Raw genomic sequence first — 23041 nt, forward strand, 5'->3', positions numbered from 1 at the left:
AACGAAGAAGAATTGACGTCAATCGTGCAAAAAAAAAAACAATAAATAAACATTAGTTGTGACATCATTCCTGATGTCATAGCACCGTGTCCTGTCATTGGTTGACAGATAAATGGCCGTAACTTGGGAACCGCTCGTCCGATTAATATCAAACCTTGAAAAGGCACAACCGCGCGGCCCCAGAAATATTCCTGGCAAGTTTCAATCAGATCGGACCGGCGGTCACAGACAGACAGACAGACAGACAGACAGACAGACAGACACACACACACACACACACACACACACACACACACACACACACACACACACACACACACACACACACACACACACACACACACACACACACATTGCTGGAATTATAGATAGATTGTATTGAATCTCATCCCAAGGGTGCATGTGCAGGCAGGAGTGAGGTAATTAATTCAGTCTGTCTGCCTGTCTGGTCGTCAAACAAAATTGAAAATTATTCCAAACAGGAAACTTATAGTCCGGGAGCCAACCGATCAAAATTAAAAAAAAATTGCCCGGTCTGCTATAAAATTTTTGTGTTGATTTTCATAAAGAGACACCCTTTGAGTATATGAAAACCAATGTTGGCAATGGTGAAACTCTTGCGCAACAACACAGTCAACACTTTTGCGAGCCCCCTCTGATAACAAAATGTTGGCAAAAGCGAAGATGTAGGATGGGGGTAGGGGTAATTCATATTGTCCTAAAATCATAACCACTAAACCTATGTACACAAATGACCCCTCATATTAAAGAGGAGTTCATTTCCTATATCACAATTGGTGTAGATTTAACCTACCTTCAATTGACAAGGTTATATGTCAAACAACAAAAGATTTATGTAACTCAGAAATGCTTGACTATCAATGGGGTCAGGAACAAGAACATACTTTTACATGCCATGGTTTTAAGGAAGATAAAATTAGAAATGGATTAACACAATATTGTGACATGAAACATCCTCTTCAGAGGAAGAGTCACTCTCTGAAACAACTCCACCACATGAACCTCTCTGACCAAGGCATATGCATGTCACTCAGCAAGGCACAGCAGCCTTTTGCATGAACATCGTTTCAGACATTTGGATAATTTGCACATGCAAGACAATCGCTTTGTCTATGTTTGGCTTGGCTGGCTTAGACATGAGAATTGGGGACCAGTTTTCCATTGATAAGGGTTCTGCCAAATGTTGTGGCTGGGGAAGTGCTCGGTCACTGAGATGTGCACGTCTATACAGAAGCAATTGATACAATGCTCTTAAAACAAGGAAGTAAAACGCATCTTCTGTTGCTGGCAGTGACCTAAGGTCTAATTTTGAAGAGACAAACATATGCTGCCTGAGGGTATCCAAACAGCTGAACCCTTTTTGGCCATGCAGAGCAGTCCAGTATACTCTGGCCTCATCAATGACACATTCTGTTGCTGCCATTTCACTATCTCTTCCAAAATCAACAAGGTGGGGAAGGTTTCCTATCAGTCCCAGAGAAACCTGTGCCGCTCTTCTTTCACAGGAACACAGGCATCATCCCAACTGACTGGAAGAGGGGCCTTGTTGTCCCTCTCTGGAAAGGGAAGGGTGATCGCCAAGACTGCAAAAACTACCGAGGGGTGACGCTGCTCTCAAGTGCCGGGCAAGGTCTTTGCTCGGATAATTCTTGATAGGGTTTGCCACCATCTGCTTGAGCACCAGCGTCCAGAGCAGTCAGGCTTTACACCAAAGAGGTCAACGATTGACCGTATCCTTGCACTTCGTGTCCTCACCGAACACAGACGAGAGCTGCAGGGGCTGCTTGCAGCCTTTGCTGATCTCTGTAAAGCGTTCGATTCAGTGAATCGGGATGTCCTCTGGAGGATTCTTGGTCTTCGTGGGGTGCCACCGAAACTGATCGATCTGATGTCTGAACTCTACTCTGGTACTGAGAGTGCTGTGAAGTGTGGTGGTACCATCTCTGACTTATTTCCAGTTGTTACTGGAGTTCGTCAGGGATGTGTACTTGCCCCCACACTTTTCAGCACTTGTATGGACTGGATTCTAGGAGGATGTCGGAGAGATCAAGTTGCGGTGCATCGTTTGGCAATGTCAAGATCTCAGACCTTGATTTTGCAGATGATGCAGTCATCTTTGCGGAGACTTTAGACATCCTCTTGGGGGCCCTCGAGGTGCTGAATGAGGAGTCGGAGCCGTTGGGATTACGGATTTCTTGGGTCAAAACTAAGATCCAGGCTTTCGGTGACATATTGGATGCTGCTGTCCTGTCTGTGTCTGTTTGTGGTGAGGATGTTGAGGTCGTGGAGAGATTCACTTACCTTGGCAGTGATATTCATGTCTCCGCAGGTTGTGAGCCGGAGGTCAATAGACGTCTGGGTCGGGCCTGGGGAGTCATGGATTCACTGGATCATGGGGTGTGGCGCTGCCGGTACCTGTGCGGGAGGACGAAAGTCTGAGTCTTCAGGTCCTTGGTACTTCCAGTCTTGCTCTATGGGTGCGAGACTTGGACTTTGACCAAGGATCTGAGACGGAGACTTAATTCCTTTGGTACCAGGTCTCTTCGGAGAATCCTTGGCTATCGCTGGTCGGATTTTGTGTCCAACGGCGGTTGCTGAGAGAGACTCGGATGAGATTTGTTACCTGCATAGTCCGTGAGCGTCAGCTGCGGCTGTATGGACATGTGGCTCGTTTTCCTGACGCTGATCCTGCTCACCAGATTCTCTCAGCGAGGGAGTCTCATGAGTGGGAGGCCAGTGGGCCGACCACGTGCCTCATGGTTGCAGCAGGTTGACCATCATCTCAAGGAGATGGGGATGGGCCTGGCATCTGCCTGGGGGATGGCCAGACGGAGGCCCCTGGAGTACCGGCGGAAAGTGGACGCAGCGACGCGCTGTTCTGGCACATGCTCCCATACCTGACCTTGACCTCTTCTTTTCCCCCTTCTGAATGGGTAGCTCACTGTGTCACATCCACACAACACATATGTGCACAGAAGTGTAGCTGCGACATCAAGAGGATTTTCTGGTACTTCTTGCTCAACACTTCTACCAGCTCATGAATAGGTAGGTATTGATTCTGCCGTTGTATCCAGAGTTCTTGCAATGTGTTCAAGCAGCAGAAGTGATATATACACAGCATAATTATGTCTGTATCTGTTGCATGCACAACAGCTCGATGGTGATCAAGATATTCCACACAATACGCAAGATGAGCAATAATCCTTGTGTCTGCCTCTTCATGTTCTTCACAAGGTAAGTCCAGAACTGAACTTGATGCTGATGTGATGGAAAGAGTGTGACCTTTGTTTTCCATCATACTACCAAGAATGATGGTCACTCCATCCGGAATAGCTTCAGGACTCTCACAAAGGGAAGTGCCAATGAAGTTCTGAAGATTTCCTTTATTTCTTGGATTCTTCATGAATAAATTCCAGTCCGGAATTTCTAGACTCTTGGATGGTGAGAATTGTCTTGCCTGGTCTGTCTGGTTTCTCCTCTGCTGCTCATCACCCTTCAAAGTATGGCTATCATCAAAATCATACTGATCACCAATGATGTTGACACAGTTGCACATTTCAGGTTTCAACTGCAGGATACACCTGCTTGCGAAGATACAGCTGGGGAAGTTCACCAAATGTTTTCGCACCCATTTTTTGGTATTTATTTACAAATGCCATTGTGTCTACCAGATAAACTGTGTATAGGTCACTCTGTGGTAATGATGGCAGCTGTAAAACAACATCCTGCTCAGCTTCAGCAATTAGCACTGCCACGAAATCAGACTCGTTGCCTTTGCGCATTACAACCCCCTGTGCTAAGCGTGGATCAACCTCAAACAGGGATGATGGATAGTCTGTCCACTCATGGGAAAATGCAATCTGTCTTGTGACTGGGTCGGCATCTCGATAGAAACACAGCACACGTGTAGTTGCAGTCTCATCTTGATAGATCCTGATTAAACTCTGTTTCCTTGATGGTTTTGATTTCTTCTGTGAGGAGAAAGTTACCAGCTTCAGTGGTTCAATCTTAATAGAGACCACCTCTTCTGCTTTCATAATGGCTTCCATGCCCTTAGCTTGAGCATGGACCAAGTCTTTTGAAGCAGCCTTCTCACTAGTTGCTCTATTGAGCAGAACCACTTGGTTGTTACACTGGAATGGGTTTATCATCTGCTGGCATATCACTTTCTTGATCTCCTCAACATGCATATGTTCTTCTGTTGCCTGCTTCTGTGTTTCTCCATGATGAGTAGATTCCTGTTGGCCTAGATTAGCCATAGACTTTATGTTCTCTGATACAGCTGTGAGAAATGGTGCTGTTTTCACATATTTATCTCGAGCAGCTGGTGCCTGAGATATGCCTTTGAACAGCGATGTCTTCCCTTCATTGTTGTATGTCTGCTCCAGGGCCATGTCACTCCAAACACCATTGAATTTTCCTTTGGAAGAGTGAACTGTGAAGTACCCAACCTGGATCCAGCAAACCTTAACCGAACTGTGTTCAATAGAGTAAGAGGATTTTGGGGTAGGGGTAACTTTGGTTGACAAAAATGTTAATTTTCTCTTTAAAAATTGATAGAACTCAATCAAATTTGCTGTTTTAATTAGCCATGGATACCATGTTCATATCACATTAAGAGAAATTAGTATTCTAATGCAGCATCTGCCTATGATAAGAAAAGTTCTAAAGGCCATCTTCAAAAAACGTTATTTTTAAGGCATTTTTCACAAAATTATGTACTTTTACGAGGTTTACTTTCACAAAGGCAATTTTTTTTTGTCATTTTACAATGCACTGATTGAATTCTTACATTTAGTTCACATTTATTTTTCATGAATGTGATTTTTTTTTAATTTTTTTAGAAATTTTATTGACAATTGCTGTTTTATCAAATTTTTCAAATCTTAAACAAAAACGGCCGCCAAAATTTTTCGCAAGAGCTTATGAATTGCCAACATTGGTTTTCATGAACTGCAAACATATATCTAAACATCCTGGGGGTGTAAAATTTTATAGCAGAGGCTGTAAGGTCCAACCCTAAAACAGCCTCGTACACAGGTTGGCTCCCGGACTATTACTATTTTAGGGTTATTATGAAGGACACAAACAGGCACAAATAACTAATTTAATTCGTTGGATAAGGTGGGGGTAATGGACGGTGCACGAAGAGCAGTGAACTTCTGAAAAAAAAAAAAATTGAAAATACTTTTTATCTTGCCAAAACGAAGTTTTTGCAAGATATGTTAGTCAGCTTGTATGTTTTTTTTTGTTTGTTTGTTTGTTTGTTTGTCTGTAATCACGTATAAAAAAATTCTGCAGAGCACAGTTATCATTGGAAATTTTTGTAACTTCGCATATCAGAGGCCTATAGAGGTCCCTTTCAGTGCACAAAATTTTGAAGGTCAAAGGTCAAGGTCACTTTGTCACAAATCAGGGGAGTCGATGAAACCCTTATTTTTTGAGTAATTTTGATCGGATCGTCTTCAAACTTCATGGGAATATAGTTCATGGTCTGGCGCTCAGCTGATTAGTTTTTGGTGGCGATTGGCCTTGACCTTCATGGTTAGCACCTCAGGTCAAACATATTTGACCCCAAGGTCAAATTTTCAAGTTTTAGGAACCATATCATGTCATACCTCAAATTGAACACCTCGATGAGTGCTTTCTAGATATGTCAAGCTTGAGACATTATGACGTCATTTGGTGACGTTATGAGGCAAACCCATATTTTTCATGGTAACTCTGTAGAACGATTCTCATCGGAATCTCTCGTAGGCAGATATTCCTCAAGGAGTTGCTCCTGGTGAATAGCAGCTCTGTTCACCTCAGTGTGACCTTAAAGAAGTCACACGTGGTCACCTTTTCGCAAGATACGGGTCACCTTGAGGGTGACATTGGTTTTTTTTTTGTCCCTTCGGCCTTAAAATCTTTATTTTATTTCATTTGAATTATATATTTGAACACAAATCGCGTTTTGGCACTTTCAAAACCTTTCCATTTAACAGTACTTGGACAAAATGTTACGGCATTTTGCGTCATTTCGACCAATCAAATTTGCTCCCTGCAGACCCCGCCCATATCCCTTATTATTATTTTTATTATTATTATTATTATTATTATTATTTGTATTTGTATTTGGTAAGCTGCGGGAAGCATTCCTGTGCCAAATACAGCGTTTTCAGAAAGTGAGGGCAAGAAGGTTTGCAGTTGGAATTTAGGGAAATTGGGGGGGGGGTTAGACGAGAGCAGTGGTTCCCAACCTTTTTTCTGATCGAGTACCACCTGGTTCCAGAAAAACTCAATTCGATAAGATATCAATTTATTCACAAGTAGAACACACATACGAACTAACTGTCAACAAAGAACAAAATTTAATGCGAGGGCTGCATCTGTTTCTTCTTCATCAGCTGGTCGATGTGGGGCATAACTTTGCTCACAGCACATCGGAAATCATGCCCGGGCGCAGCAAGACGGTTCCGGCTCTTTGACTTGATGGTCATCATGGCTGAGAACCCGTGCTCGCACTCCCACGTAGAGGGGAAAATCAGTAGCTGGGGAGCAGCGTGACGGGCTAGTGTCGGGTACGAGGAGGCCATGGTTATCCAGAAGTTCATAGGAGAGCATTCCTTGTGCTTCGTCTTTGCTGTGTGTCAGGGTTCCCAGATGTATCAGGCCAAATCATTTTTTTTTAAGGTTGAGCCCGAAAGTGCTCGCGAACCACCTGGAAGGCCCTCGCGTACCACAGGTTGGGAACCACTGGACTAGAGGGAAGAGAAGTGCATATAACCATATAAGTGATGGAGGCCTGCAGGAGGAAAAAAAAAAGATTTGCAAGGAGGGAGCATTTAAAAATATTCTATGCGAATGCTAAGAGCATTTCACAATTCCATATACCGCAATATATGGCACTTCACAATGCAGAGCCTCACCGGAGTGTTCACATTGCAATACATCTGAGAACCAGTGCTCACTCTCTCATTCACCCTCTCACAATGTGTGCCATGAAAACTATGTTTGTAAGTTGTAGTAAAAGTCAACCTGTGTAAGCATTAATCATGGTTATTTCTTCTTCTTGATTATTGATTTGTTGCCCTTTATTATTATTATTATTATTATTGATCTGGACATGTGTGAACTTGCAGGATACCGTTTGGCACAGACAAACATCCTTTATAATGAGTAGAGGGAAAAGTATGGCGCTTTGGAATATCATACAAACAGACACTTGGTGAAGATGTTATACAAATTATAATACACAGAATTCATCTTTTTTAACTGGGACATGATTGATACACATTCAAGGTAAACAAATCTATTGATGGTTAAATTTGACATGAAACTCTTCTGGTTATGTTAAACAATTTTGTTGAACCTTTGCTAAGACTGGTTGGGTGACATTGGATCCAGTTATTTTCCGTTTCAAAAAATAGATTCCATTTCATGTTATCGCGAGGAAAAGAAGCATTTGTTTGTGCACTTGTAATATAATGGAAAATAAAAAATTGAAAAATCAAAATTTTCTTCACTGCATTCTTGGGTGATGTGTTTTGCCATTAGGGTGACAGAAATGGGGGGTAAAAAAAATAAAATTAATAAAAGAAAACTTTAACAAATGGCAAGTGGTTAAAAATATGGAAACTGGATCCGTAGGGAAATGTCCAACATTTTGTTTTTGCAAGCGATCATAATTTCAGCAATATTTTCCATAAAGTGGAGCGACTTTCAAACCGAATTTCACATCGACTCAGCTCTTCAGACATTGCCAGATGGAATTTTATTCAGTATGTAGTGCCAGCATTCGAGATCGAGATTCCCAGCGATGCTTGTCCGAAGCCATGGCAGGCTGGTATGGACTGTATCCCTTGTGTATCATTTTATTTTATTACTTTTTTGCCGATCTAACATTTTTTATAGTACGTACTTTATAGAAATATGTGTACGTTGTTGCTGTCAATGGCCCTGTGACTGCCCTGCATGGACAGGCCTGATAATATTCCACCGTGAACCATAGCCATGCATGTCTGATTGGCCCTTGGAGTTGTTTACCCCACCCCCATCAGGCTGATTGACGGTCATAGTCTCGCCCACCCCTCTGATCCCTTCCTATTACTTAACAAAGGAATGCAGTTTTGCATACTTTCTGTGGAATCCTTTCAAGCTATTAAAATTTTGATCGGTTTGCATTCCCCTCTATAAAATGCAGTCGGTTGGTGTTTATACAAAGTCCCGAGCTTTAACCAATTTTGAGTAAGGTTGTCAGAAAAATAATAATAATAAATAATGACAAACAGGCACTTTTTGGTCTCTCGTTTTTCTTGTTCAACGATGATGTCCCAAAGTTTAATGATTGTTATTGCATGGGGAATTCTCCGCAGATAACTGATCGGTCATTTATAGGCTTATAATTCTATCTCGGTAGATTTATTTTATTTTATTTTTGAAGATTTTTGTTATGTTGAGCCCAACGGAGTGTCTGGGCCATCCTGACTTCTTGAGTAATTCTGTATGCGATAGTCCCCTGTATTACTGTTGCTGATTTTATGCATTAAAACATAAACAAATTGAAGTATTTATATAAATGTATATTCACTTTGTGTTTAATTGCCAAGACCTGACTGTTTGTACACCACCCTTCTTTTCCTTTGCAATGTCAGGTATAGGCACGAAATAGCTCATGATGAAAAACGAATCTATGTTCTTGGTGGGGGCACTGCATGGATGGCTTTCTCTCTCCACAAGGTGATTCCGCATACACTCAGAATATAAGTATTACAATGGAAATAACATAAAGGAAAAAAAAATCTATACCAAAAATTGTGCCAATACTCTAAACGCCTGATTATGAATAAAGAACATAAAACAACCCCCCTGTTGAGAGTATATTTGAGGGAGAAAGCCAAAAGTTATTTCACGGTGTCTTCTTTCCGGTGATAAATGGAAGAGCAAAGATCTTGCCAGTGACAATACTTTAAATACAAGTCTGAAGACGACGATGGTTCACGAGCGGTATTTGACGATGTAGATTGTTTCAGAAGTCAAGGATGAGACAATGTGATAATGTTTGACCAAGTTATAAAAATGATCAACATGATGTGGTACGAGTGACAGGTTATTAGCTGCAAAATGTCGAAAACCCGGTTTCGTTCAACAACTTTAAAATTTGACCTTTGCATTACCTTTAAAGTTCCCAAAACAATGTTGTGGACATTAAAATAAGGAAACAGGATACATGCTATAGCTTATTGGAGTTAGTTCGTCGAAGAAGGTCGAAAACCCAGTTAGATTCCCACAACTTTGAAAATTTGACCTTTGTGTCCTTTAAAGGTCAAAGGTCAAGGATTATGACCTTTGGTGCAAAACTTCCTCTGGAACATTTCAGGAACAATATAACGTCATATAGGCTATATGGCATTTCGCGCTCATCCGATTATCCATACTTTGAAATCAGCGTAAAAACAAACTTGAAGGGGGCGCCACGGGCAAGGTGATCGAGATTGAGCAAAATGGTTTCAAGACTTTAGGTGGGGAATGACCTCAAGATTATGCAAAAAATATTGTCATCCTAGCTCTCAAAGTTTGGGCGGTCGGATGATTTTTTTAATGTCAAAATTCGAAATTTTCTAAGTTCGTGACCTTGTGACCTTGACCTTGGAACGAAAATGAAAAATCGAGCTCCGTGGTGCTATGCAGGTGCCATTGGGCTAACCAAATACCGAAACCCCTGTCAGATTCGATAAACCCCTCGGAGAAGATGCAAATTGAAATCGGCTACCCCATAAAAACACGTTTTTGGTTGTGGCTCCGCCTATAATGGGCACACCACGCCCATTTTCAGGAAAACACAACTAGATCATGATATAAACCTCCCACCAAAATTTTGTCAGGATCGGATCAAAACCCACGGAGCTATGCTCGGGACAGACAGACAGACAGACAGACAGACAGACAGACAGACAGACAGACAGACAGACAGACAGACAGACAGACAGACAGACAGACAGACAGACAGACAGACAGACAGACAGACAGACAGACAGACAGACAGACAGACAGACAGACAGACAGACAGACAATAACGAATATAGTGGTTACTTATTTTTTTCGTGAAAATATTTTTTCGTGAACCAACAGAAAGGATTATGACCTCGAGAATTGCAAGATACACATTTGCGTGAAATAGTCTTTGGTTCTGTTGATGTTCAAAATCCATCGATTGGAAGACTTAACCGAACCACAAAATTGAATTGGGCACCAGATTGCAAGCAATGGGATAAGCCAAGCTCGATAGAAAACGAGAACGACAACCTTCAACGTCGCCAGTGTGCCTCTGCCCACATTATTACATCATTAAATATACCAAGTTTGATTAAAATCCCTGAACCCAGATATAAAATATTAAATAATTCTGGCTGCCAGACCATGCATCTGATCAGGTTGAAATTAAATTATATATTCCACACGTCCACTAGATCATAACTGTGATGTTTCACATCGATTGATGAAGCGGTTCAAGAGATTTTTTTTTTTTTAAAGAATTTTGTTCAAACTAATATGGCTGCCAGACCATGTGACCTATTAATTATTCGTGAACACCCTGGTATCCCCAAGGTTTGGGGAACAGGTAAGTGAAGTTCCCCTCGATCTGTCAAGCCATTCTGCAGAGGAAGATTTTAAAATGCTTATTCTTCAAAAAATCAGATCTGCCAAACTATGTGACCCATGATGTCATCATTGGAGAACTTTTTGTTCCTCATGGACAGGCGATCATACCTGTAAAGTTTCACCTCAATCTATTCAGCCATTACTGTGAAACACTGGGATGACAGTTGAAAGCTGGGTCAGGATTCAAACCCAGGCTACACAGCTTAGATCAAGCGTGCGTACCTCTCGGCTATCTTGCCGTGACGTGAAGAAAACCTTTCATTTTAAATTTTTTTTGTATTTATCTCTGCTGAAGTAATAGAGCCTGGTGTGTTGGCGCAGTGGTTAGGGCAGCGGCTTGGGATACAAAAGGTCCTGAGTTCAAGCCCCGTTGAGCCACTGAATTAATACACCAGGGGGTTGACTCAGCCTGTCATCCTTCCGAGGTCGGCGAAATGAGTACCAGTGTACTGGGCCGGTGTATACCCCGGTTAAAATAGGTGTACCATATCCCTGTGTCGTAAGAGACGACCAGGGTTGCGTCAGGAAGGGCATCCGGCGTAAAACATGTGCCAAATCTCGATGCGGATCATACGGATGATCCGCTGTGGCGACCCCTCACGGGAGCAGCCGAAGGAAGAAGAAGAAGAAGATCTCTGCTGAAGTAATTGGTCATATAATCATATAAAGTCATATAAAGGATATCATACAAAAAGGGGAAATTGCATGTTTTTGGCAAGCCAGCCATCTCCCAACGCAATGCGGAATCAACGCAGGTGGAGTGCCCCCTGAACTTTTCTCAAGTTGATCGACATACTGTGTTCAGTGGCAGTGCGAATATTGTAGAGCACTTGCCAGTTGACTTGAGCACTCCAACAAAGTGGTTGATAAGAAATGGCTCGATTGGCAAGTGATAGTGTTATGGGGCTGGGTGTCGGCGGCGAGCACGACCACTAGGTGGAGCAGTAGAGTCGTCTCCACCAAACACCCGGAATCTAGGTCATACCTTTCAGATAAATCCGAAAGTACGGGTCCCTGACAAGGCCATGAATCGACAATAATTTGACCGCGTGGAGTAGGGTTAATTGCCAACTTCAATATACCTAAGTATCCACGTGGCAAAGCTACCGGGGAACCACACCCTCGGCAGGCCTCGAGCGGAACGAGCCGTTCCCATGCTCAAACCGTGCGTAACCCGAGCGGATGGTTACCGAGGCCCGCCGGTCCAAATGTACAACTATGGCAACGGCCTTCCTAATTCCCGTCCGCAGCGCAGCAAACCAATGGTAGAAAGGACAAGGACGAGCTGGAACGTTGAACAATAGGGGTATTTATTTTACAATAATCGGGGAGGGGAAGCACACAAAGAGCAGAGTTATCACGACTATAAGAAATGCAATGTACAATGAGCAAAGAAAGCACTTAACTTACACAGTTGTTACTTATTGACGGGGCCCAAGGACACACATGCACACACACAAATGCCCAGAAAGAGATGGACCTCGTCAGCTCGGAGGGAAGACGGGCTGAGGGAAGAGAGCTAGCTCGGACCTGTCCACCTCGTGTGGTTCTCGACGATCTTGGGGTAACGGGACTCGAACCTGCAACACGAGGCCGCTCCAAGCACCAGGTACAGAGGGTAGCGTCGGGCGTTGGCACGCTCTTCCGGCTCGCAGGCAGGCAACACGCGATGATCTCCCGAGTTGAGATGGTCGACCGCCCGCAGCAATGCGCCAGACGAGACGCCTCGGATCCGCGCGATGCAGTCAGCCGCAGGCCTGGACAGACGCACACTCGAGCAGACTGGACTGAGATGCGTACTCGAGCAGACTGGACGCAATCATTCGTTGCTTCTTCTTTGTCACTTTTCTTTTGGGGCCCGTCTGCTCTCGTGGCCTGCTCCCATTGGGTGGACGGCGTGTCACGGCTCCGCCTTCTTGCCAAGGACCGCCCCGACTCTTGTCTGCTCGTCGCCCATTGGGCGGAAAACGACGCATACCCTTATTTGGCGCGCAGCTGAAGCGAAACGCTTTGTGACCATATACGGTGCGAAATCCACACCAAAACGCAAACCAGCTGAGGCATGGAATTCCAGACACACCCGCATGCCGGCGAGCGCGTAGAGAATGCCGAGAGCAGAGTGTTGTCGGTGATGTAAAAATCCTATCTATAAAATAATCCACAGCGCACGTACACTTAACTCCCATTAGACACAGGGGATGGGGCCCTAACTAGAAACACATACTTACCGATATAACTGATCTATAGGACCTGGCTGTTGTGTGCATTAAGCTTCCAAATTCGTAACAATAGCAATCTCCAAACCGTCATATTTAACCCACACCCTCCCGGAGACGCCTAAAATATCAAATGCGTCTGAATTGGACAAATTAACACTTTTATTTTTTTTAGCAGACGGAACTGCTTCCAAGTACAATTCTGGAGCTTAAATTTTGTAATTTGGCTTCGTTTAAGAGATTCTTGAGGTTATGGCATGTGTGGAAATGAAATAAAGCAACGAACGTTTGTGTCTCCGGGAATTCACAGGCATTGCAATGTACACAAGCGATTTGTAGCTATAATGAACAGGCTTTCGATAATATGAGTGAGGAAAGTGGAAAAAAAAAAAAAAAAACTGTCGTGAAGAAATCATTACGGCCTGTTCCAAGTCAAGGCAAGGTTGAGCAGACCAAAAAACATGGTGGCTTCAGTTCCCAGTGTGGTGACCTATGATATGCCTTAAGACCCCATATAGAGCGAGGTGGCCGAGGATGCGCCTGATAAAGGATGTAATTAAATGAGACCGTTAATTATCTTCAAAGGGGTGTTTTAATTAACCCAAACACCCAATTTTCACTCTTGCACTTTCTTGGAGTTCCCTTGGTATACATGCAAAATGTCAAGGCTTGTATAAGAGCTAACACAGATAATGTATCACAAGGTTGCAGGAGATGAGGGATGGGAGAGGGAATAGTGGGGAATAGACACATGAGATCTGTGGAAGGGAGAGGGATGGGGTGGGGTACACGGGGTAAACAAGATGGACACTTCAGGGACTTTCAGGAAGGAAAGCAGGGAATATGAAGGAGGTGGGTTTGGGTGGATTAATGGGGGTAGAAAAGATTGAGGATTTGGATGGGGGAAGATAAGAGATGGTGGTGAACAGCTATTTTGAAGACCTGGAGGGAAGCGTGTGATTGAAGAGAGTGAGAGAGTTTGTTCCAAAGGCGGGGAAAAAGAGGAATGAAAGAATGAAGGTGAGCAGTGATTCTTGATTTTAGTAGTTTAACCAGAAGGGGGTTGCTGGCGGACCTTGAGCACCCTGCGGAAAAATCTATTCGTGCAGATTATGTGGTATGTATATTTGAATATAATGTCATTAATCAAAATGGGTAATATCATGGGTAAAATGCCAAATTTTTATTCCTTAAAGTGGTGACCTCGCTTATTCCATTAATTCTTATGGGAAAACTGCTTTGATTTATATCTTTTTGATATTTGTTTAACTTTTCAAGAATGCATCCCTGACGTAAACCTGGATCTTACAGTAAACCGGGTGCCAGCCAAAAATAGATGTCTCAATTTAAATAAACATGTAAAACTGGAAGGGCACTCTGTAGAGGGCGTACCTCCTCCAGGCTGATTTGTTTACGTTTTGTATCCCACTGATAGGCCGGATCTGGATTCGGAGCTGAACTAAAATTTAATCGGGTTGTTGTTGTCACCGAAGCAACTCACCCACCGAGTTTGGTCCGAATCCGTCCATAACTTTTTGAAATATCGTGCAATGTCATTTTAGCCTTATATTATTACTCAATGGTGAAGAATCACTTCAAAAATTCTCAGATCCAGATCCGGATTCGGATCTTCACTAAAATCTAATCATTTCGTCCTTGTCACATAACCAAGGTCTCCACAAAATTTTGTCCAAATCCGTCCACACCTTTTTTGAGATATTTTGTTGACAGATATACAGACAGACATGAAAATATAACCTCCATCCACCTTTGGTGCCGGAGGTAATAAATATAAATCCCTTTACAATGAAGTGTCCTGCTACGTGGAAGCTCATTAAACTTGTCACTTTTCCCCACCATTCCTCCCCAATTGATTTCTCAAATCGTTTTCCTTTGTAATCTGTCGATGCATGTCTTTTTAAAATCGTTCTCCAGCTTCATAACCCCAGCGAAGAAAATAAAATTCAAAGAACCACTTTTTATCCGTTGTTTTCTACATCGGTGCCATTCCGTTATTAATGGTGCACGAAAGGCTCGTGGTGGAGATGACCATCACAGCTCGGCTCAAAAACCATGATTGGTCGAAATTAAACCCCACGATAACTAAATCGGTACATGAAGAGGTTGCCTGCAATTGGTTAAAAACCACGATGTTCAATATTCGGTTTACTGTATTTCACTTTCATTTTGAATGAATTACATTTGCTTCACCATGTATTGTGACTGGCAGGAAAGTGGCACATCATGGAATGCACTTTGTACAAGTCTTCTTCTTCTTTTGCTTTGTCTCAGATTGATGCGTACAACATTGAAGCAAACCGATGGGAGATGATGATGACAAAGCCACATCACAACATTGGTGAGAATAACAGTTCCAATATTTTATTTTTATTTCGCTGGTTGAATGTTACGTTTCAATGCGACAAATAATTTTCCTGGTTATGTTTCCAGGCTCAAATAATATGAACAAATTTTTCAGCCGAGGAACGAATCTTTCCTTTTATTCGTCACGCTGTGGCTGTAGGCGGAGCGCTTGACGATTACGATTTTTCCCGTCTGTGTTTGTCGGCTGAATAACTGGACACGAGGGCAGTTTTAATGGACAAATTTGGCGCTAGAGCACTTGAGTAGGAGGACTGTTATTGAGTTGTAAAACCAGAAATGTAGTGTTATTCTTATGATGATAGATTATTGTTAAAAGGAATAATGTCTGAAACAAATTTTAATGAGATCGTTTCAAAGATTCGCAGGAAATGCAAGTAGTTAATGCCTGAGGACATCAACAGTGAGTTATCCTAGGCTGGCCAGACACCTGCTTTGTGGCACGTCGTGTGTGGAAGAATTGCAGCTTGCTTCTGTTGTATAATATAGCAAGGATGCCTTGCTTGTTTCAACCGGGCCAGAATGGAGCCTCTTGTTTAAAAAAAAAAAAAAAAATTAAACCTCCCCACATCTTATAACCCGCTTTCTCCCAATGACTGGTCTTTGCCTTAAAGGCATGTAGCTCTTTCAAAGTTGCCATTGGCCTCTTGGTGGCCTCTCTGATCAGTCTCTTTGCCTGGTCATCTAATTTGGAGGGACGGCCTGATCTTGGCAGGGTCTTGGTTGCATCGTACATCTTCCACTTCTTAATGATTGTCTTCACTGTGCTACAAGGGATATTCAAGGCCTTTGAAATATTTTTATACCCATCCACTAATCCGTACCTTTCCACAACTCTATCCTGGAGATCTTTTGAAAGCTCCTTGGTGCTCATGGTTGAGTCTTTGTTGTGAAATGCCTGACCCAGCAGAGGAAACTGACAGGAGGAGGAGGAGATTGGGACCATACTCTGTGCAGAGCGTTGGTGCTGCTTAAGAAGTCTCTTTAGCTGTTGGACACAATCCTGGACGGGTCGCCACTCCGACACATTATACCAGCATGCTGGCACTCATTTTCCCGACCTCGGAAGGATGACAGGCTGAGTTAGCACCACCTGGTATTGATTCAAGAGCCAAGGGGGATTTGAACTCAGGACCCTCGGATCCAAAACCCACCACCCTAACCATTAAGCCAACACCAGGCATAAACCAACAGGAACAGCTAATTTTATTCTGAAATAATCACAATCACAACAATTTAACACAGGTGGAGGCCAATTCACTTGGTGTGTGATTTTGAAGGTGATTGGTTACACCTGAGGTAATTTACAATTGCGATTATAAGTGGGGGGTGGGAGGGGGCACTTATCCAACCAAGATATGTCTGATTTAATGAAATTTAATTCCAGGCTACAAGGCAACAAAAGGTGAAAATTTTGAAATGTGGTGTAGATTTCCTATAGGCACTAAATATATATGTATATATATTGTCGCGGATTCGCGCCCGCCGGCGTGCTGACGGCCACGTAACTCGAATCGCGGCACGTCGCCCACCGGACGGACAATCCAGTCGTGACCCTCTCGGACTAACGCCGGGAACCAGTCACGGGTGGACCTTTCGGTCTCACCGCGATCGAGCCAATCGGCCCCCGCGTGGGATAGGGTTGCTCGCCAAATTCGACCTACCTAAGTACCCACACGGAGGGTAGTCCGGGCGATCGCACCTCGCCGCAGGTCGACTTCGGACACGGGCCACTTAAGCGACCCGTTCCGTACTATCGGGATAACCGAGCGGTGTTATTCGTCGGCCTCGACGGTTCGATTAATTATCGGGCGTCTTAGCCCAGGACCAACCCTTTACGTGAAGCAAGATGGGGATTCAATGAAAGAAATGACGAAGCGAAGCGGGAAAACAGTTCAACATAAAGCACATTTATTCGCGATGAACGGAAAGCACACATATACAATTCCACCAAAAGCACATAGAAAAGAGGAAGACAAAAAGCAAATGCGACAATGCAGATCTAATACCGACTACGCGAGCACACGGCAACACTTATACAATTTTACTTCACAGACGGCGCCGACAACACACACACTCAAAGCAAAGAAAAAGAACACCCTCAAGGATGAGGCGGGCCTGGGGCCGAGACCGGGTCGGGCCTACCCGTCTGATGATGAGACGCGAAGTGGCGATGGTGCCCCAACTCCGCGGGCCTCGCGGACAGTGTCTGGTAGGGGGTGGGAAAAGGGGCCCCCTTTGTTGCACTATCTCAGCGCGGGGGGAAACAGGAAGGGGTTGCTGATGCTCGGGGGAAGGAGGATTTTTATTCTGTCTCGGGTCCCGCGACGAGCGTCTCCACCTTGACCAGGTCGCGCCGTCGGCCTCCCGCCTTCAGCTCTCGGCACCGACGCGAGCACCCCCTCGTCCGTCTTCGCCGCCGCCACCTCTCCACAGCTCCGCCGACAACTCGTTCCAACGCACAGCTCGTTCCAACGCGCAACTTCCTTCCAGCTCCACCGACGACTCTCTTGAACTCCGAACTCACTCTTTCCAACGCACACCACCCTTTCTGACGAACGCAGCCGCTTATATAAGCCCCGTGGCTTCGCCTTTGACCCCCTGCCTTCGACCTTTCACCTCGCTCCCCATTGGCCCGAGAAAAAGTGGGCGTGAATGCTTTTTGATCCATGAATTTGCATATAGCGACCGCCCTCCAACGCCCTGGAGGCGGGGCCAAATCGCCCCTCGCTCACTGATTGGACGGAACAAAAGTGGGCGTGAGTCGTTTTTGATCCGTTTTTCTGCGGAAAGTCCGTGATGTTTTGTACACGCTGTTCGGTGCGCGCCCTGCACGAGTCCAGTACCGGTACCCACAAGCGGCGCAAGAACGGTGGCGATGCGACGGTTGCGAGGTGTGACGGTAAAGGTTGTGGCTGTTGTGGTGAAGCGGCGTTGTGGTGGGTGGTTGATGTTGTGATGACTGTTGAGACGTGGTTGGTGGTGGTAATAATGGCGGTTGGTCCAAAATAAAGATAGTAAAAGAAAAACGGCTATCCTGAAGAGTCGCAGCACGCATGAATGACATTTATTCCCTCTAGACAACGGGTTTGGGCCTAACTACACATATACTTACCGAGATATCTCACCTAAGGGACCTGAATGGTGGTGTGCGAATTTCGTCAACCACAACAATATATATATGTATATGTATATATGTATATGTATAAATATATATATGTATATATATATATATATGTATATGTATATATGTATATGTATAAATATATATATGTATATATTGTTGCGAGCCGGGGTCTGGCGGAGAGAACGACCGCTAGGTGGGGGAAGTTACGTCGATTCCCACCAGACTCCCCGGAATTGTAGGCTGTTGCTCACGGATAATTCCATGACGTGGCGGGTCGCTTAACCGACCGCAGACGCCAATACCTCAACCGCGTGGCATAGGGTCCTCCTGTCTCTGATCAAGTTACCTAATTAACCACGCGGTTTCGACTACCGGGGAACCATGCCCTCGGTACGCCTTGCCCGAACCGGATCACTACCAACTACCGACTATCTTTCCGGATCGGATGCAATCGAGTTGGCACTGCCCAGGACGTACCGGCTAGAAGGAACGGATTATCGGGAATAAAGACCCGGCGAAACTCAGATCCAAACCATGCTGGACCAATGGAGGAAAAGGCAAAGACAAGCTGGGAACATTTCTCCAATTATTTATTTACAATAAAGCGAGGAAAAGCATGTGGGACAGGAAAAAGGTTTATTGGTGTGTTTCGCAGGGGAAAGATGAGAGAGGTGTGGTGTTCGCAGACAGTGCAGACTTTCGCAGGGGAAAGATGAGAGAGGTGTGGTGATGAGAGAGGTGTGGTGGAGAGGGAAAGATGAGAGAGACAATTATGCAAGCAACTTACAAAAGCAGACAGTGCAGACTTAATGTGAGACTAATAAAAGCAACAATTACAACAATAAAGGTCTTAAACTGGCTTATCTAACGGACAGGCGCCAACACACTCTGACACACACTCGGACAAAATAAACCCAATGAAAAGAAAAAGGTCTTCTGCAGCCAGGGTGGGAGGGAGTTGAGGTCACAGTTTAGGGTACCTGAGCGTTCTGGGGAAAGGGATGCTCCGTGGTGCGGCACCCAACAAAGGTTGTGTAGTTGGTCCACAGCTGCATGTGTGGAGATCTTGTCCGCGAAGGAGCTCGAAAGGGAGAAGAGCGGAGTCCAAGGCGGGGATCAGCAGTAGCAGGACCAAACAGAGGCTTGGTCGAGGTCTTGCGGACAGGACCCATAGTCGGGCCGTCGGTGCGAGACGTGGGCAGAACCAAGCAGCGGGAACACCTTCGCATCCAACCAACCCTGACTTCTCCCTTTCAAAACCAACCACTTTGACCTTTCAAATCCACAACAACCTTCCTTCTTTCTCACTCAAAAATCCCTCGCATCCAACTCAACTCTGAAGATTGTCCCATGCTTTATAGATCACGGAGTTCGGGGTGGAGCCATGGTGAAGCCGACATCATTGTCCGTTCTGATTGGACTGGGCATTCATGTGGTCCGCCTTTCTGGGCGGTGTTTCGGCCGGACACTGGTGAGGCCCGCCCACGCCGCACGTGTCTGTGTTTGGGAAGGTGGATGGCGGTGCAGCCACTGCAACAATCCTCGGGATTCTGCCTCAGAAAACCAGTCTCTGGGTTAGGCGCTCATCATGCTGTGGCCAGCGAAACGAGAGTAGCAAGCGAAATGAAGGTACCGTGGTTCAAATAAAAGGGGAGAAAATGATTTATTAACCCAAAAGCTCATCGCAACAACTACAAGCCCATCGCAACACACTCCCTCGTCTTCCCACAAGACCATAGGTAGAGACCTAATTACACGTATATTAATGAAATAACTGATTTGGGACACCTGTGTGTTGTATGCATACGGTTCCAAGAACCGTAACTGTATATATATATATATATATATATATATATATATATATATATATATATATATATATATATATATATATATATATATATATATATATATATACATATATATATATTATCCCTGTGTCGTAAGAGGCGACCAGGGTTGCATCAGGAAGGGCATCCGGCGTAAAACATGTGCCAAATCACTATGCGGATTATACGGATGATCCGCTGTGGCGACCCCTAACGGAAGCAGCCGAAAGAAGAAGATGATGTATATATTGTTACGGTGCCAGTGCGTCGGCCGCGAGCCGACCGCTCTGACAGAGCCGCAAGTCGAGTCGGCCCAACCGATCGCCCGGAATATAGATCGCCGCCCAGATAACTCTGAAGCCGACGGTTCCTTGTGCAAGAACCGAAATACGCCAATGGGCAGACCACGTGGGGTAGGGTCGATTGCCAACTTGAATTTACCTAAATACCCACGTGATCCTACTGCCGGGGTATTCCACCCTCGACGGAACTCGTACGAAACAAGCCGCTTAAGCGAGCCTGTCCCGTGTGCGATTCCGAGCGGCTTAATCGCCGAGAACCGTCGGTCCAAGTGTCCCCCTTTTACGGCAAACCAACGGCTTTCTCACTACAAAAACACGAAATGCTCAGACGATGAAAGAATCGACGCGACGAGCTGAAGACATTTAACAATTGGGGTATTTATTAATAATAATGGGGAACTAGGGAAGCACGTAAGAGCAGAACTATACTGACTATACGAAATGTAATGCAATCATTTACAGCACACAAAGCACTTAACAGTTTCCTACTTATTAGACGGGCCCACGGACACACACACACACACACACACACACACACACACACACACACACACACACACACACACACACACACACACACACACACACACACACACACACACACACACACACACACACACACACACACTCAAGAAATGGTGGCTGATGCCTTTAATAATGGACTCCACCTCAGAGGGACAGATGAGCTGAAACCCAGAACCTATCTTGAACCTCTCCACCTCGTGTGGTCTTCAAGCTGTTCGGACCCAGGCTCCAGCGAGAGCGAGCTGGATCCAATCGCCGTGAGCCGCGATCCTTCCCGAGCTCCAGCGAATCCTCTCGCGCTTCCGAACACGTGCTGGTGAGACAAGGCGCCAATCCTTCCCTTCGATGCGTCACTATCTCGAAGAACCACCTCCAAGATGAGGTTGATGTGTCGCACCAAGCTGGGAACCAAGCGGAGAACAAAGAGCTCCACGAACCAAGAAGAGCCAGCCGAGCAACCAGCTCAACTCTCTTCCGATGAACAAAGCCTCTCTCAACACGAACCAAGAACTCCGAGCTGAGCAACCATCAACTCTCTTCCGATGAACAAAGCCTCTCTCAACACGAACCAAGCCAGAGCCGAAAAAGCGAACCGAGCCAAGCAGAACCCGAAGGTCTGCTGAAAAGCCAAGCCGAAGCAAAAAGCTCTCCAAAAAGCCTCCACCTCGCCAAGCAGAACCGAAGCTCACTGAACCAAAAGTCTCAACCCTCGCCAAGCACAACTCAAAGGCCTGCTAAAAGCCAAGCCGAAGCAAAAGCTTACTAAACGCCAAGCCAAAGCAGAAAGTCTTCAAAAAGCCTCCTCCCTAACCCAAGCCATGCAGAACCCGAAGGCCGACTACTGAAAGCCCGCTCGAACAAGAACCAACTAGAGGATCTCTTCCTTATCCTACTCCACCCCTCCCCAGCTCCCGGCGTGACTCATCCCCTCGCACCCACACGACCGTGGGTGGGAGGGAGTTGTTTACGGAATCACGGGACGGGAGGGCTCTGCCTCCTCTTTGCAGAAGAGGAGGAGGGGCGTCTCCATTGTGTTATGATCGCTCCCTAACTATTAAATTGAATCGCAGCACACTTAATCGACTTCTGCCCATTAACCAATGGAAGGTGAGCTATCTTGGGAACAAGCACTTATCGACATAACTGACTAAAGGAACCTGAATGTTGTGTGCAATCGAATTCCCAAATTCGTAACTATATATATATATATTGTCGCGGATTCGCGCCCGCCGGCGTGCGAACGGCCACGTAACTCGAATCGCGGCACGTCGCCCACCGGACGGACAATCCAGTCGTGACCCTCTCGAACTAACGCCGGGAACCAGTCACGGGTGGACCTTTCGGTCTCACCGCGATCGAGCCAATCGGCCCCCGCGTGGGATAGGGTTGCTCGCCAAATTCGACCTACCTAAGTACCCACACGGAGGGTAGACCGGGCGATCGCACCTCGCCGCAGGTCGACTTCGGACACGGGCCACTTAAGCGACCCGTTCCGTACTATCGGGATAACCGAGCGGTGTTATTCGTCGACCTCGACGGTTCGATTAATTATCAGGCGTCTTAACGCACGACCAACCCTTTACGTGAAGCAAGATGAGGATTCAATGAAAGAAATGACGAAGCGAAGCGGGAAAAACAGTTCAACATAAAGCACATTTATTCGCGATGAACGGAAAGCACACATATACAATTCCACCAAAAGCACATGTAAAAGGAAAAGAAACACAATGCAATTTTACACAAAAAGCAAATGTAAAAGCGAAGACACAATGCAGAGCTATCCGACTACCGAGCACACGGCAACACTTATACAATTCTACTTCACAGACGGCGCCGACAACACATACCCAAAACCAAGAAAAAGAACACCCTCAAGGATGAGGCGGGCCTGGGGCCGAGACCGGGTCGGGCCTACCCGTCTGATGATGAGGGGCGAAGTGGCGATGGTGCCCCAACTCCGCGGGCCTCGCGGACAGTGTCTGGTAGGGGGTGGGA

The 23041-nt window shown here is 45.3% G+C and overlaps 1 protein-coding gene across 2 annotated transcripts in view; it reads left to right on the forward strand.

The window, feature by feature from the left end:
• KLHDC10 (kelch domain containing 10) overlaps window positions 1–23041 on the forward strand; it is a 69782-nt gene that overhangs the window by 22568 nt on the left and 24173 nt on the right. For both annotated transcript variants that reach the window (XM_085899774.1, XM_085899773.1), the window contains exons 5-6: window positions 8658–8742; window positions 15174–15240. In XM_085899774.1, coding sequence (XP_085755900.1) covers window positions 8658–8742; window positions 15174–15240 — 152 coding nt within the window. The remainder of the gene's footprint in view (window positions 1–8657; window positions 8743–15173; window positions 15241–23041) is intronic.

Source organism: Eptatretus burgeri, chromosome 10 (assembly GCF_056783735.1).
Source record: "Eptatretus burgeri isolate ZD-2024b chromosome 10, Ebu_testis_v1, whole genome shotgun sequence".
Lineage (NCBI taxonomy): Eukaryota > Metazoa > Chordata > Myxini > Myxiniformes > Myxinidae > Eptatretus > Eptatretus burgeri.